The 16,619-nt window shown below is 33.1% G+C and overlaps 1 protein-coding gene across 4 annotated transcripts; it reads left to right on the top strand.

Annotated features, from left to right (window-relative positions):
* The first annotated feature begins 8,053 nt into the window (after nucleotides 1–8,053).
* On the top strand, nucleotides 8,054–16,245 carry LOC105173380 (citrate synthase, mitochondrial). Of its 4 annotated transcripts, none has more exons than XM_011095093.3 (20): nucleotides 8,054–8,160; nucleotides 8,421–8,572; nucleotides 9,105–9,167; nucleotides 9,595–9,636; nucleotides 9,940–10,005; nucleotides 10,091–10,156; nucleotides 10,318–10,431; nucleotides 10,684–10,747; nucleotides 10,866–10,948; nucleotides 11,862–11,911; nucleotides 11,987–12,064; nucleotides 12,185–12,313; nucleotides 12,439–12,481; nucleotides 12,660–12,746; nucleotides 14,602–14,703; nucleotides 14,832–14,939; nucleotides 15,035–15,085; nucleotides 15,501–15,574; nucleotides 15,680–15,731; nucleotides 15,846–16,245. In XM_011095093.3, exons 2-20 carry the CDS (start codon nucleotides 8,522–8,524, stop codon nucleotides 15,936–15,938), a joined length of 1,416 nt encoding a protein of 471 aa, XP_011093395.1. In that variant the 5' UTR covers nucleotides 8,054–8,160; nucleotides 8,421–8,521; the 3' UTR covers nucleotides 15,939–16,245. The 4 variants fall into 4 exon arrangements, with proteins under 4 accessions (XP_011093395.1, XP_011093394.1, XP_020553634.1 ...); XM_011095092.3 differs by having other exon boundaries at nucleotides 8,062–8,160; nucleotides 8,500–8,572; XM_020697975.2 differs by having other exon boundaries at nucleotides 8,136–8,245.
* The last annotated feature ends 374 nt before the right edge of the window (nucleotides 16,246–16,619 follow it).

Below are 16,619 nucleotides of genomic sequence, written 5' to 3'. Positions count from 1 at the left end.
TTTTAAATGCAAACCCGACAAACTACTAGAATATTAAACAACCAAACAGTCAAAACTCCGATTTCAGATGTCATGGCTGACCCACTTAATAAGAATAAATACACGGCTCAAAATTCAATATAGCTAGTTAGTGTGATCTATCCCTGAAAAGTACGTGGCAAGTAATGAAGTGCCTACTCAGTAAGTCTATATATATATATAGATACATACATGTAGCAAGTCATGTACAATGCAATCACATCAACTAACAAATATTCATCATATAGCAACAACATATGTAAGGACTGTAAAACAATCCACGACACTATATATGACGTTATTATTTATTATCTAGCCTATTTACTCTAATTGGAGTACATCAGCAATCGTTTTGCTGGCCATCATGATCTCCGTCAATGTCATATCATATACAGCACATGATACCCGTTGTATGTGATATCCCCACACTCTCTATCTCAATGTATACCAATATTAGTACAGGACATCACAACAAACATGGCATCCCCACACCACCCAAATGTGTAATATATATAGTATATACAATACTACACACATGCGTACACACACACACACACACACACACACATATATATATATAAATCCAATTAACTATACTTACCTCAAATTTCAAAATGCTTCAATTAATATAAGGGACTGCTCAACCCTCTATTTTGTTTTCACGTCTTATAATAGAGTATTATATGTATAATTAATATATACAAAATATCATACACTATAAATAAAATATTATATAATATTCGCATATTTTTCACCAATTTTTTAATATTTTATTTTATATTAAAGTCTAAACATCTGTTCTATTTTCTTTATGATAATTACACTGTCTAAATTTTTCAAGTATATATTTAATTTATCAACTAACTCATAAGAATTCATTTAATCAAACCCCTTATATATTTATAACTATCATTTTCAATAACATCCTTAAATTAGATTATCATTAAACAACTCATTTTTCCTTTTTAATAACATAATATTTTTTCCTTTTTAATAACATAATATTTTTTAAAAATAATTTTCTGAACATTTTCATGAATTTTCTATCAATTCCTCACTACATATACTTTAATTAAACAACAATACGTAGAATTACGTATTGGTTAATCATTCTGATGAAATTGTGTAAATTATTTAAATCTAACAAATCTAATAATTTAATTAACCAATTATATCATTTTTATATCAAATATGATATTTAATTCGACACTAATTTAAAAACCAAACTCGTAAAATACTCCTATCAAATAGTACATCAATCAATATAAATAATATTTAATAAACAGACTAATTAAATAATATAATCACATAAATTAATAAAAATTAAAATCAAAATTTTACATCTGTTCATCCGTAAATGTGTGTGTGTCGGTGTGTGTATAAATATGTGTGTGTGTGTGTGTGTGTTAATTTGTGTAAAGTGTGTGTGTTGTGTAAAAAGTAGGGGGGGGGGGGGGGGAGGCGGTGGGTGAAGTGATGACCCACCCGCACTCCTTTCTCTTTTTCTTTCTTTTTTTTTATTATATTTAATATTTCTGACAATCACCATTATGTTTTTTCTAATTCCTTAGTTAATATAATTTGCTCCCAAATATTGTAACAAACTCCAATTTAATCCGTTTAAATTTTAATATTTTTGAATTTTAATCTATATTTTATTTACTGATAATTCTGTAACTGTCACGATTTTATAGCGATTTAATCTTCTTTTTTTAAGTCAAAATATTCCTAATCATATGATTTTATTGCATAATTCAACCAAAAGGGAATATATGAGACAAAGATGGCAAAAATCAAGCTAAAACTGAAATTGAAGGCATCAAAAAGGAAAAAAGAGATTACAAGGCAATTTCTGCAGAATTGACTAAACGTGTCCACGCTCAGTGGAGTGGTCAACTCGGGTGAAGGAAGAAAAATGAGTGATTTCCGCAAGAGAAAAAGGAATGATGTACTTAGATTTGGAAAGGATTCCTTAAAACATGTTATTTGTGATTTATTTACCTTTTTAGAATTAATTATGTACTTATCCCTCCCTACGTTTAGATTCGTAGGAGACATTTTATTATAAATAGGGGTGTCTCTTCATTTGATGGTAGTTCGATATAGTTGGAATTCAATAGAATACTTTATTATAGCTTCTCTCATCCTCTCTCTTTATTTTATAATCGGAGTTAATGGAATTCCACTTTTTAGTGTGGTCATCCATTAATATGTCCGGCTAAATTCCTAATTTTCTGGTAAAGGTATGGTGATTGCTTGATTCGTAATATGTTGTGAGATCTAATTTATTTTTTTTACACTTGTTAAATGAATATTCATGCTATTCTCTGTGTTTTTATTACAAATGTTTGATTTTTTAAAGATATGGCCAGTTGTTCATTATCAAGAAGGTTTGCTTAGCTAATTGGACTTTATAAATCCGTGTAATTATTTATTTAGTTCAATGCTTAGTGGCAACGTATCATGATTAATTATGTCATAGTAATTAGTTATGTTATAGGGAATGCATGATCTAGTTTAAACGAATTATCCTCGTAGGAGTTTGTTGATTAGAATCAGGCCTTTCTAATTCTAAATGCTGTTAATAGATTAAATTTTGTGGACGTTCCCAGGGTTGTCTGTTAATTAGGGATCTAGTCAATGGTCGTACCTTGACTGACGAAAAGGTAAGGAAAAGTGAAGTTGTTAGGTCGTACCAACAACCATAACTGATTTATTTGTTTACATAGTGTTATTTTTGCATCAATGATCAACTCGCAAGAATCAAGCATGATCCTAGCCTTAACTGAAAAATCTTTCTCTTGTATCTTCGTCAGGTAATTTCAATTATTTTCTAGCTTATTTAGTTTTTAATTATTTTTTTTATCATCAAATCTCCCCCCCCCCCCAATTATTTTTTTTTCCTCAAAGAAATCAACTTAAAGTCAGTCTCTGTGGAATCGACCCTACTCCCACATTCACAAGTGTTGTAGGAATTATTTTTTGTGGTCTCGACACCCACCATTTACTAATTAACTAGGTTTCATAAAAATTTGTCAATTAATTCCACTATTATGTATTATAATTTTTGGGTCGTTATAATCCTAATTATAAAAGTATCCATAATCTGCAAATTTAAAGAGTGAAATTTAGTACTTTCATTTATAAAGAAAAAGAAATGAATTGATATTTGAATTTTGGGTTAATATTTTTTTATTAATAAAAAATATATAAATTATAGAAATATACTTTAATTAAATAGTATATAAACTCGAATTAAAAAATTATTTTTTTAAAAAAAAAATTGGCCAAGCCATGGTTTGAATCCACGATTCAGTTTATTTTTTATTTTTTTAATTTTGTTTAATTAAATTTTTTATAAATTAATTTTTAACAACATATTAAAGTTCAAAAAATCATAATACTAAAATTAAATTAATTTAAAAAATTATAATTAAGTATACAAATATAATAATATATATTTTTTTGTACAATTGTAAACAATACAATGAACTATACAATTATTTTTGACAACCCGGTATCGGCACATTTGATTGTGTAGAAGAATTTCTTTGTTGGGCTTGTTGCCTTGCACGCGTTTGCGCCCAATCCATCTTGTTGTGAATACGTGATGTTTGGTTTCGACCAGGGCGTGAAGAGATGCGAATAGCAGTGTCGTGACCAACTCAAATCCCGAGACATTCCAATAATCTTATGCACAGATTCATGATTTGGAATATGTATTCCTATAAGCCATTAAGTCATAATAATCCTTCACCATTGATGCAACATTAATCATGTATGCAGAGCATACCTTTTGAGCGTGACTGGAAGGAATACCAAATTGAATCCACTTGCCGCATGAACATTCTCAGTTCGCAATTTTGACAACATGGATATTGAGTCCATGTCCATTCTAAACAACCGAGATGGACTGTTGGAACTGATGATATTTGGTGACGGTATGCTCAACAGAATTTTGTTGCCAACATGTGAACATCTTATATGCAAAATCCGTCCACACTTGGTTGTTGGCCAACATTACACTTCTTTTCGCTAACCTCTCACGAAAATAATGGACAGTTCGTTGAAGCGTCATCTTAGCTATTGCTGTCAACGGTAGGTGGTGAGCCACTTTCAATACTCCATTAATGCATTCCGACATGTTTGTTGTCAAAATACCGCATCGCCATCCACTATCATGAGATGTTGTCCATTTTTCCTTGTTGATCTGATCATCTAAATTCAAACGCAGCTAGTTTCTGGCTCTTTATCTCTTCCATAATTTGATTAATTCCTGATTTGATATTTAGAGCCAGCTCTCCAACAAAGATCCTTCAACATGATATTTTTGAAATGACTGTTGAAATTAGAACACACATACCTCAGCAATACCGGTGCACGCCATGAGGTGGCATAAAATCAGAACTTTCACGTACTGGTTTAATGATACTAGGATGACGATCATAAATAAGGCAGATACCACGTCGCCCTTATATAATATATCTATTCAATTGTCTAAGAAACCACTTCCAAGATGATATGATTCTTCATCGACAATAGCAAAAGTAAGAGGGAGTACTTATTGATTTCCATCCATGGCAGCAGCAATCAACATTTTGTACTTGTATTTTGTCTATAAATGAGTCCATCTACACTGATAAGTTTGCGACAGTGTTGGACTCCTTCAATACATGGCTTGAATACCCAGAAGACGTATCCTAGCACATCGGATGATGGTTGGAAGGCTTTATGTTACTATTCAACAATAGTTCCTAGACTATATTTTTGGAGAGCTCCCATGTATTTGGGTAGCTTTCGAACTGAGCTTTCCCATGTGCTGTAAACAATTTTACGTGCCATCTTCAAACTGTACCATGCCTTTTGGTATGGTATATTATATTCTGTATGGTCTTTTACAATTTGGATGACATGCTTTATTCCGTACGTGGGGTTGCATTTCACCTGTCCTAAAAGTAAAGAAGCAACATAAACCCTATCTAAATTACCATATTACAGGGACATATAATTCAATATACACGTATGGTCCCCCCATATTTGGTTATTATCCACCTTTCAATTTTTTATTTTAAAATCCCTCGCAGCTCCCATCTACACCACATATCTAAAAATAAATAAATATGAATCAATCGACTAATCATGTATGCTTATACTTATAAATATATATATATATTATACCTAGATTGCGCTGCTTACAGACCACTTTCCACTTGACCTTTGAACTCTTAATTACAAAATACTCGCGACGAGCATGTCGTATCGAGTGATCTTTCACCGCCTCAATTAAAGCTTCTTTATTTTTGAAAAGTATTCCCACATCAAGTCTATCTTCATTCTTGTCATAGGCTTTTGCATACTTCATGGTAGCTACATCAATGGAATCCCCGAGTACTTTCGGGAATGTTAAAAGATGGTATAGATCGATAAAATATTTCGTATCGTCATCTACTAATAGATGTGTGGAAAGCGGGTACCAACCTGGAGATGCACATATGTTGCAAGTTGTGGTACGTTGTTATATAATATCACATATTTTATTTTAAATATTATTTTTTCAACACAAGGCTTATCATTTTCCTATAATTTTTTCAAGCATACGAGGTGAATGCCTTGAATTTTTGTGTTAATTTAGACCACTAAATATTGAAGGATATAGTCAATATAGATACGAACACGGGCCACAACCCATCAGCCACAACAAATTGTTTCTCCATCCGATGATGCTCCCACAACATCCCACAGGCAAAGAAGAAGTTCTAAGAGTTGAACATCATGGTGTTTGGGTTGATATAGATGGTCCTACTACAGTATATACACCTCAGAATTATTACCGTGCACCAACCACCTCAAGATTACTACATGCCTCAACCGCCTCAAGGTGATTAGTTTCAATCGACACCATATATGCCAACCCAAATACAAGATTATTTTTTCACAAGTACATCTTGACCTTGATCTTGGTATTAGTCAATTATATGCACCAAGATACAATATTTCACCAATTCCATTTCCATCTTTTGGTGCATATTGTAATAATGTGGAGTCTAATTCTGCAACAACATTAAGTCGGTTCAGTGGTGATGATAATGAGGCGCAAAATGAGCTAATGTGAAATGTGGGCGAGGAAATAAGAAGACCTCGGCGTCAAAGCCACATACGCAATTGTGGAATGGGTGGACATTTTTGACATTTGAAATTGTATAGTTCATTGCATTTTTTACAAGTATACAAAAAAATATGCATTATTACATTTGTATACTTAATTGTAATTTTTTAAATTAATATAATTTTAATATTATGATTTTTTGAACTTTAATATATTGTTAAAAATTAATTTTATATAATTAATTATAAAAAATTTAGTTAAATAAAATTTAAAAAAATAAAAAAATAACCAAGTCGTGATACGAAACCACGACATGGCTATTTATTTAAAAAAATAATTACTTTTTTAATTGAGTCGTGTTTTGACTCGTTATATTTTTATTATGGTATTTATTTAAATTATATTTATTCAATTTATTTATTTTTTATTAATAAAAATAATTAACCCTTTAATTCTCATACCTTCAATTGACACCAAACAAATAGTAACAAGATAAAATAATAGAAAATATCCCCAACAAAGAGGCAATTCCATGAAAATAAAACATTTTCAAATTTTGACTCAGTGAAACTTCCAAAGAACTCGAACAAAGCCTTCTTCAGCTTGTACTCATGTCTGGCGACCCATACTCAATTGAAAAAAAAAAAAAAAGAGTAACCTCAATCCTATTTTATTTTTCAATAAAATGGCTATATCCTAACTCTAACACATGAATTCCAAATAATGACTCAATCTAGCAAGTGAAATTGCATTAGCACATTGCATGAGAATAACTACTAATAAGACTTGGATTAGGTGCATATATTACAATTTTCCCCTAGTTTTAATTAAAATTAGGAGGAAATTATAATTATCTTTTAAAAAAAGTGAGAGGTGGGGAAAAAAAAAAAGAAATAATCGACTTCGTTTCTCCTTTTTTTTTATATATGGTTAATTTAGTCTTAATACATATCAAAGTAGTTACTTTACACCCCTCGATTTTCCTAATGTAGCACCCCCTATCGCTACTAAGGTTATATCTTTCCTAGATGTCATACTTATAGTAACCCCTGATGTTGTGATGCATGATCATAACTCTACACAGATTCTAATGACTCATTTGGGCCAGCAACATTTTTTCTTGACGCTTCCATTCTATATGAAATGCACATATGTAAGGTATATATTAGGAATCTATTCACATGATAATACTAGCCATTATAACATGCAATACTTGCACTAATATAATCTTGTAGATAGGATATAGATTTTAAAAGTAGAAAAATTAATATAATATTAAGCAACAATTGATGATTATGAGTGCAAGTGGAGAATAAAATAATAATATATTAAAGATTAAAAGATGACATCGATTATTTAAAATAGATAAGTATTATATAAATATTTAAAAGTATAATTGATATTTTAATATTTGGTGGTGGCAGTCTTATGAATCGCGGCAGTTGTGGATGAGAAGTAATTTTTTTATATATATATTAGTATATAAATATTAAATACTATTAGATAAATTATTTTATTAAAAGAATAAATAATAAAATTCTTGAAACAGTCATTGTCAAAGGCTTTGATGGCACGTGATTAGCACGCGGCCGTTAGGACTTATAGTTTTGTTATTATGTTATGGTATTATCATTTTAGATCCCGTAATTGTGAAAAAACAGTATTTTTAGTTTCATATATTGAACGACGACGAGTTCTGTTATGTTAAATATCTAATAGAAATGTACTATGAAATAAAAAATACTACTTTTTAAAATTTATAAAATTAAAAATAAATTATAGTTAATAATATAAAAAATTCTATATTATGGGACGAAAAATACTATTTTACCGTATACACGTGAAAATCCAACCGAACATTTTACCGTACATTGCCTACTTTTTTGGAAGTCAAAAGAGAAAACTGCACTCACCAGCAAAAGCCAAAATCTTTTATTTATTATAAAAATAAAACCGAAAAACACGACTTTTCTCGTTCTAAACTGCGTCCTGAAACACAATACTCCGTCCATAATCCATACGATCTTCTGCACACTGTAAGCCTTTCTCTCTGCTCATCTCCTTGAATTTCCACCATTTTCCTCATATAGGTCTTGGCTGGCTCGGCCGATGAATTTCTGTGTTAGTGTCAATTTTATTTCGTAATTCTAGTTATGGTTAGAACTTGTGGTAGTTGGATTTCAGTATGTTTTCTGCAAGCATACGTACGAGTTCCGGTTTCTTGCTTTTAATTGTTATATTTTGTTCTGTTGATCTGCTGATTTATTTTCTTTTCTTGTTTTTCTTGTGTTCATAGGATTATTGGTGGAAGTGGATAGTCATGCCTGGCGTTTGTGTAAATTATTTGACTGCTTTTTGATTGTTTTGTGGCGCAGTGAGTTTTGGTTTCCGTGACCAATGGTGTTCCATAAGAGCGTCTCTCTTTTGTCCAAGTTGCGTTCTCGTGCTGTGAGTATTTTCTGATGATTGGCGGTTATGTGTCGCTATTGCCGTTCTGATCATCTAAAATAAGTAGAGAAAACATCTGGCATCTGATTTCATGTGATTTTGTACTGATTCTGCTTTCATTAATTAGTAGTCTTTATCCTCTGCCTAAAAATGAGCGAGATATAATTTTATTAATCACTTTATAAAACCAAAGTGGTGAATAATTATCATAAACAGAATTATGTATAACTATGATATTAACTTGTATTTTGGAATTTAAATCACAATGAAAGCTCCTTTGTATTACAAACATATCTTGGAGACGTTTGCATAAAGATATGCGTCTACACTCCCAAATTTAATAAAAATAAGCATAACTATGATCTTTTGTAGTAAAAGTAGAGTTCAATTAAAATAAGCTATACAATTATGCAAGCACATGTTATTCAATTGGCTATCCTCAATCTCATTGTTTTATTAGATACAGGTATAATTTATTTGTTTGTTTCACTACGATCCCTCTTTCTTTAAACTTTGAATTGCTTTATAATAGGTCCAACAACCAGGTCTCCGCAATTCTGTCAGATGGCTTCAAGTCCAGACCTCCTCTGATGTTGTAAGGCTTCAATATCTTGTGACTTTTAGCTTTCTATTTGGAGCAAAGTTGTGGATGCACTGGGTCAGTAGATTGGTCAGATACACTAGTCACTATTTGGCAGCTTGAGGACTTGGGAGGTTCAAAGACCTCATTGCTTCAATCCCTGAAGAAGAGAATGGGGAAACAGTCAATTTGAGGATAGAAATATCATGAAAATAAATATCGTGATTTTAGTTGTGGTAAACATGATGTGAGGCTTAACTTAGATTCTGATAATAACAGAAGAAAGGGCTTAAAGAATGTTGTGGATTGCAGAATACCGATGTCATGTTATTTTTTAACTTAATACTTCCTCATCGAGAGTTATGATCCTTGCTGGTTTTCTTTCATGCTTTTGCTTGTTCTTCAAGCTAAGTTGCTGATGTTATTTACTACTTGTCTGTAGGACCTCCATTCTCAGCTGAAGGAATTGATCCCAGAACAACAGGTACTTTTTTACTAAGCTAGAAGTAACTGATTTATCTAACCACTGCTTTATTTTGACAGTCATGCTTCGTCAAATTGGTTCTGACTTTAATTTCCAATTACTGTATGCAATATAATCTTGTTGCATATTTATTAACATTCAAGAAACTGAAAAATCAAGAAAAGAACAAATGTATAGATATGTAGATGTATGCTTGTTTGAATGCCTCCCATCTTTATTTGATAATTGATCAGCGTGTTGATAGCTTAAAAGGTTCTTGGTTATATTGATGTTAACCACACACTTCCTGTTTATTTGTTGCAGGAGCGTCTAAAGAAACTTAAGTCGGAACATGGAAAGGTTCAGTTGGGGAACATCACCGTTGATATGGTATGTTTTCATGTTTTTATGTTCTCTGGCAAATTCTGCTGATTATTTGTTGGTAACTTAATTGATTAATGGTACATTTTCAAAGGTGCTTGGTGGCATGAGGGGAATGACGGGATTATTGTGGGAAACCTCATTGCTTGATCCAGAAGAGGTACACATCCTTTGGCTCTATTGTAGATTGTAAAATTGTGCAGCTTCCATCTTTCTGGGTGCATATCTCTTGCAGAACTTTTAAGGACTCTTAGAGAAGGTTTTGGCGTTATGTTATAATTACTTACCCATGCGTGTTAATTTTCACTTAAATTTTCTTAGGGAATTCGCTTCCGGGGATTGTCTATTCCTGAATGCCAGAAGTTGTTACCAGCAGCAAAGCCCGATGGTGAACCATTGCCTGAGGGTCTCCTCTGGCTTCTTTTAACAGGAAAGGTAGTTTATTTACTGTTTTAGTGTATTTTTTGATCTCTATGTGTTGGCTGTATGTATTACTAGTCTTACCTTTACGTGCTGTAGAGCATGTCAGGTTTATTTATGTACACCAAACTGTGCAACTAGCATCTTCTCTTAAGTTGACTCATTCTTGATCCCCCTTTTCTTAACTAATTGGCACTTCAAGTCCCCTGATCTCTTTGATAGTTTTAAAGGTTGATCTTCAGATTTTTGTACCTTCTCTTTAATTAGGTGCCAACAAAGGAACAAGTGGATGCATTATCAAAGGAATTGAGAAATCGTGCTACTGTCCCAGGTTTTCAGATCTTAAACTTATTTTTATCTGCTTAGATTATGATTTAATGGTAATCTAGTCTTTATCTTTATTTGTGCAAACTTTTCATAGTTGATTTGATTCTAATTTGTGATTGCAGATCATGTATATAAAACCATTGATGCATTACCTGTTACTGCTCATCCAATGACTCAGTTTGCAACCGGAGTCATGGCTCTTCAGGTTAGAACCTGGTCCTTGATGCATGTAGTCATTCTGAATGCTTGTTAATTGCCCATGTAGGATGCCTATATATTAATTCACTACTTAAGCTACTAATTATTATTTATTAACTAATTCCGTATCATCTTCACCACTTTACTGAAGCTTAAAGGGGAAAAAAGAAGCAGCAGCTATTTGAGATCTGGAGTTTCTTTGGGGAAAGAATAAGATACTAAGCCTAGAAATAGGGATCTTTTATGTTTATGTCTCAGCCATATTTTGGCTTTGTCATTGTCTTCATCATTGTGCAACTCATTGTTATGTTTAGGCACAAAATATTTCCGTTGAATATAATTTCCTAGGATTGCTAACTTTCTTTATGAGTAAAGACTAACTGTTTTTCTTCCATCGTGAATGAAATGTTTCATCGACTTAAGTGTTTTCTGAGCATAAAGCATTTTCTTTGGTCCTTAAATAACAAAAGATATTATTAATTGAATGAAGAGAGTTGGATATTCTGTCCTTGCCCTTTACCTTTATGATGGAGACCTGTCATCGCTTTTCAACTTTTTCACGCTCGACATACTTCTCGAGCACATTTGTCATTGACGTTGGTTTTCTTGCTAGTTCCTTGCTAGCTAGCAAGTTATGAAATATTCATGATGGACTGGTCATGAACTTATAGCTGACAATGCAAAATGGTTGCTCAAAGAATGATCTTGCTTGATCAGCTGCCCCTTAAATGTTCCTTTTAGTCTTGTCACTTGCATTGTATAATTGATTGAGCTCTTTATTTTGATAAAGTTGATCAAGTCAGTATCGCTGTTTATTGTGTTCCTGATTTGAAGTATCAAATTCTGGAAAGTGATTACCCTTCTTGACTTAATATATTGGATTTTTACTGAAAATTTATGTCATATTGTGTCTGCTTAAGGTTCAAAGTGAATTCCAGAAGGCATATGAGAAAGGAATCCACAAATCAAAGTGAGTTTTACTAAGTACTTATGAAACATCAACTTTTCTTTCTATATTCAAATGCTAATGGTTTGTCATTTTCAGGTATTGGGAACCAACATACGAGGATTCCCTTAGTTTGATTGCTCAACTTCCAATCGTAGCTTCCTATGTCTACCGCAGGTTGGTTAATGGATTTTATCTCTATTGCTTGAATAGAAAACATTTGTGTTTATATCCATGGTTAATTTGTTGTATGTTGTATTTATTTGTCCTCAGATAACATTTTATTGAATTGTGCAGGATTTACAAGAATGGACAGGTTATACCAATGGATCACTCTCTAGATTATGGTGGAAATTTTGCCCACATGTTAGGGTTTGATAATCCCTCTATGTTAGAGCTTATGAGGCTTTATGTCACCATCCACAGGTGTGTTTAGTAATTTATGAAATTTCAAATATGAACAATGTAGTAAAGAGTTTACAACGAATTCTAATTTAGATCCTGAATCAGCTTATCCATTTAAAATTTATGCCATTTGCTATTTGGTGCAGTGATCATGAGGGTGGGAATGTTAGTGCCCATACTGGTCATCTAGTAAGTGACTTCACATTTTCTGATCCTCATAAAAGGCCTAGGGTTCTAATGATTTGCTAATGCTTGCATCTGGTTAAACTTCCCTGAATGAATTTCTAAAGTTGATCTTTTCCGACATTCTGGACTCTCTCATTCACTGAATATTCTTGTATTTCTATCTGATTTTGTAATTTCTCAGGTTGCCAGTGCCTTGTCTGATCCCTATCTCTCATTTGCTGCTGCATTAAATGGTTTAGCTGGTCCACTTCACGGCTTGGCTAATCAGGTGTTCTTTTGCTGTTTGTTTGCCAATGTCCTTTTGGGTTTAGCCAAGCATGCATTCATTAAGTATCATTACTGATGCTGATGCCCTGTTGCATTAAACTCTTGCACCAATTTCTCGATAGAAATATTTGAATTAAAAAATTCACGTAATTGTCCACTGGTCTTCAATTTTGAATTATATATGTTATTGTGCGATTATTTTCTTCTGACTGAATGATTGATCTAACTTCTTTATTCCTATTTCTACATACAAGAGGATGGATATGTTATAACATGATAGTTAATTCAAGATACGTTCAGTCCTTACTGCTGTTGCAAATTTGTAATAGAGTAATACAGACTCCCATATTCCAGGGACTGAGTTGTGGGTGGTTAATCTATTCTTTAGGTGTTTGTGAAGTAGATTTCAAACATGCAAATCATGGTAAACTCGCTTGGTTGCTCTGTACAACTCCAAAACCTCGTGTAGATGTGGCCTTGAACACCGAAATGTAGTGGCAGGTGTTCTTGCGTTTAGTTAGGCGTCAGGTTTTCCTGTTACTTCACGATGAACAATGTGTGACAGTTGCAGATTATGTGCGTTGAAATGCTAATGAGCTCATGCAATGCCAATGCCCTGAAATAATAGTAATATCTATGCCTTTGTCTTTGATGAATATTTTAGATGAATTCACTGCTGGGTCATACTCAACTAAATTTTTCAAAGCTCCTTCGTTCCTCTGGGTGGGGAAACCATTGTATATGAGTATGATACCCAAAACCAATGCTTTCACCTTCAGATTAGAAGTTGTGACTCAGTTTTGGATACTCTGAAACATCTTTTACTTCTGCAATTTCTACTGCACTACTATATGATGCAAAGATGAAAGATTACAATCTCCTAATGTGATTCTGTGAAGTGAAAAATACAGGAAAACCTAGTTCAGGTCATAAGTAGTTGCTTAAAACATTTCATAAAGTGGGTGAAGGGGTGTGGCTTCGATATGACAGAATAATGTACCTTTCTGAATTTTGCACTCAGTATAGAAGAGTGACTATCATAGTGGCATTTCAGGCTCCTAGGATTATCTTGGTTCGGGCATAAAACACTTGTGGTTCGCAAGTTATAAAAGCTTAAATTGAAATCATTCCTGGAGTAACAAGGTTTGCTACTGACCTAAGTTGTAGAAAAATGAATGCTTAATCTTTTTAACAGTGTAATAATTTAGTTAACCTTTCTCTTTGGTGCGAGTGGGACCGTTTCTGCTGTTATGGAATCAGTAATATTCCAACTCTGATCACCCCAGATTTTAATGAAGTCAAGGAGGAAGTACTTTCCAAATTTCCAAATAAAAGGAGTTTAAATTTGCAACTTCTATTTTAGAACAGTAGTGCACCTGGGGAACTTTGTGGTACATTGAAGGATGGTGAAAAAAAAAACATACATCCTGAACAGGATTAGGTAATCTCCAGTGGCATCAGCTGGTATTTTCGTTTCAACGACTTGTTTCCTGAACACGTCTCTTTCTCTTAATGGCATGGTTGTCTTAGCAGCACAGTTAGATGTTACCTGAGAGATTGATGCCTCTTACTGACCAATCAATTGATGATTCTATTCATGCTATCAACCTGCAATAATAATGAGCTATCACTCTTTGAATTAGGGGTACTTTAAATATTATAGTGTCTATTCTACTTTTTGTATAAATACCATTTTTTGAATAATGAATGCCATACATCCCCCAATCCAAAAATCCATCATCATTTTCGATATTAGTGATTCAATTTCCTTTTCCTATATGCTTTTATCTTTAATGTAACTGCTATACCCTCAATGATGTCTCATCTGTAACTGAGATTCTTCTGTGTTATTAAAGGAAGTCCTGCTATGGATCAAATCTGTGGTAGAAGAGTGTGGGGAAAATGTCAGCGAAGAACATCTGAAAGACTATGTCTGGAAGACATTGAATAGTGGAAAGGTAGTAACTTGACGTTGAAATTTGCAATTTATGACTGTGTACCGCAATTTGCTTCACATTTAATGCACTCAGATCCTACACTTTTATCTCCTTAATGTGAGTTTCTCATCCTTGCATTCCTATTGCAGGTTGTCCCTGGATTTGGACATGGAGTTCTGCGCAAGACAGATCCAAGATACACATGCCAGAGAGAATTCGCACTAAAGCATTTGCCTGATGATCCATTATTTAAACTGGTTGCTCTTGATAACAAGATATAGTTGTTGCTTCGAACATGACCATGTGCATTGGCATATATCTAATTACCCCCCATTTGCATACTTTTGCGCAGGTTTCCAATCTATATCAAGTAGTGCCCCCTATACTGTTGGAACTAGGCAAGGTAAGTCATGACTAGTTTATAAATTGTGAAATTTCCTTTAAGCATGCCTGGGGAGTATCACTGTGCTTCAAATTGATTAAAAGCCAACAATTACAGAGGAACGGAGAGAGAGATGAAATTGAATAACCTATCATGTTCTGATGTCTTATCATCCTCGTTCTATCTGCAGACTTTTTCATGAGACAACTCTGACATAGTGATTAATGATTATTGCTTGCTTAGCCAATGTCCTACTGCCAAACTATCCTGCAATGCTTGCTTTATGTTCAATTTGTTTCTCATCTTTAGATACTGCAAATGAACCTGTTTTTCTTTCTACTTTTGCGCCAGAGATCATTGATGAATAGTAATGTCCTACAACCTTATATCGTCATTTTATACTGATTATATTGCATCCGGGGTCCAACTCTTGTAGGTGAAAAACCCTTGGCCCAATGTAGATGCCCACAGTGGAGTTTTGCTCAACCATTATGGTTTAACAGAAGCAAGGTATAATTTCTTCTAATATCTTCCATTGGTGGACAGTTCTTCTGTACTATATGTTAAAAAAAAAAGAAAAGATACATGTGACAGTTTTGTTGTTTTTGTTGACAGATATTACACTGTACTCTTCGGTGTATCAAGGGCTATAGGCATTTGCGCACAGGTTCGATCTTCCACATCAGATCTCTTTCTTTCTAGTACTTGTTTTTCTTCTACTTCTTCTGTCTTTTTGGTTTTTCCTAAACATTGTTTTTGTTTCCTTTTTTTGTTGGATTAGCTTATATGGGACCGAGCTCTAGGACTGCCACTCGAGAGGCCTAAAAGTGTGACAATGGAATGGCTTGAGAATTACTGCAAGAAAGCAGCTTAAAAGCTTCAAACTTCCACAAAGACATAGAAAACCGCAGTACAATTCTTAAAAATAGTTTGCCAGAGAAAATCATTTATTTTGTGGAGAAAGCAAAGGTTACGGCATATTTCAGTTATATCCCAGGGTATGTTTGATTTGGACGATTATTTTTACCGTTATCCCCAAATTTTTGATGTAATCTAGTGGCGCGGCATGTTGAATTTACTACTAATTTATAGACCCGTGGTACAATAATAGGTCGATACCACGATGTTACCCATACTTTTGCTAAATTTTATGCAATGGAATGGGGAGTTTGTTCTTCAAACTTGTACCATCCAAAGAATGGTTGATTTGTGTTGCCTACATCCTCATAAGTGGTCACAGTGGCCAACAATTTGAAATATTATTTAGACTCTGAGGCATGAGAATAGTCAAGAATTTGAAATATTGTTTAGTCCTATGTAATGGTGGTTGGAACTAACTTGTTGGACAGGCATGAGAAGTAACTTTTGTATAGATTTTTTTGTTGGATTAGTCGATGAGATTATTTTTATGCTGTTAGTAATGTCAAGTGATATACTTTCATTTGAATGAATTTGATATATTTTTTTATTGTTAATGATGTTAAGTAAAATATATTTTTAATTTATGTGAAATTGATAATTAATTAATTATTTATTACTTTAGAACTTATGTCTT

This window comes from Sesamum indicum, linkage group LG11 (assembly GCF_026168435.1).
Source record: "Sesamum indicum cultivar Baizhima isolate 11 linkage group LG11, ASM2616843v1, whole genome shotgun sequence".
Taxonomy (NCBI): Eukaryota; Viridiplantae; Streptophyta; class Magnoliopsida; order Lamiales; family Pedaliaceae; genus Sesamum; species Sesamum indicum.
The sequence above is the reverse complement of the archived record's forward strand: the minus strand, read 5'-3'. Positions and strand labels throughout refer to the sequence as shown.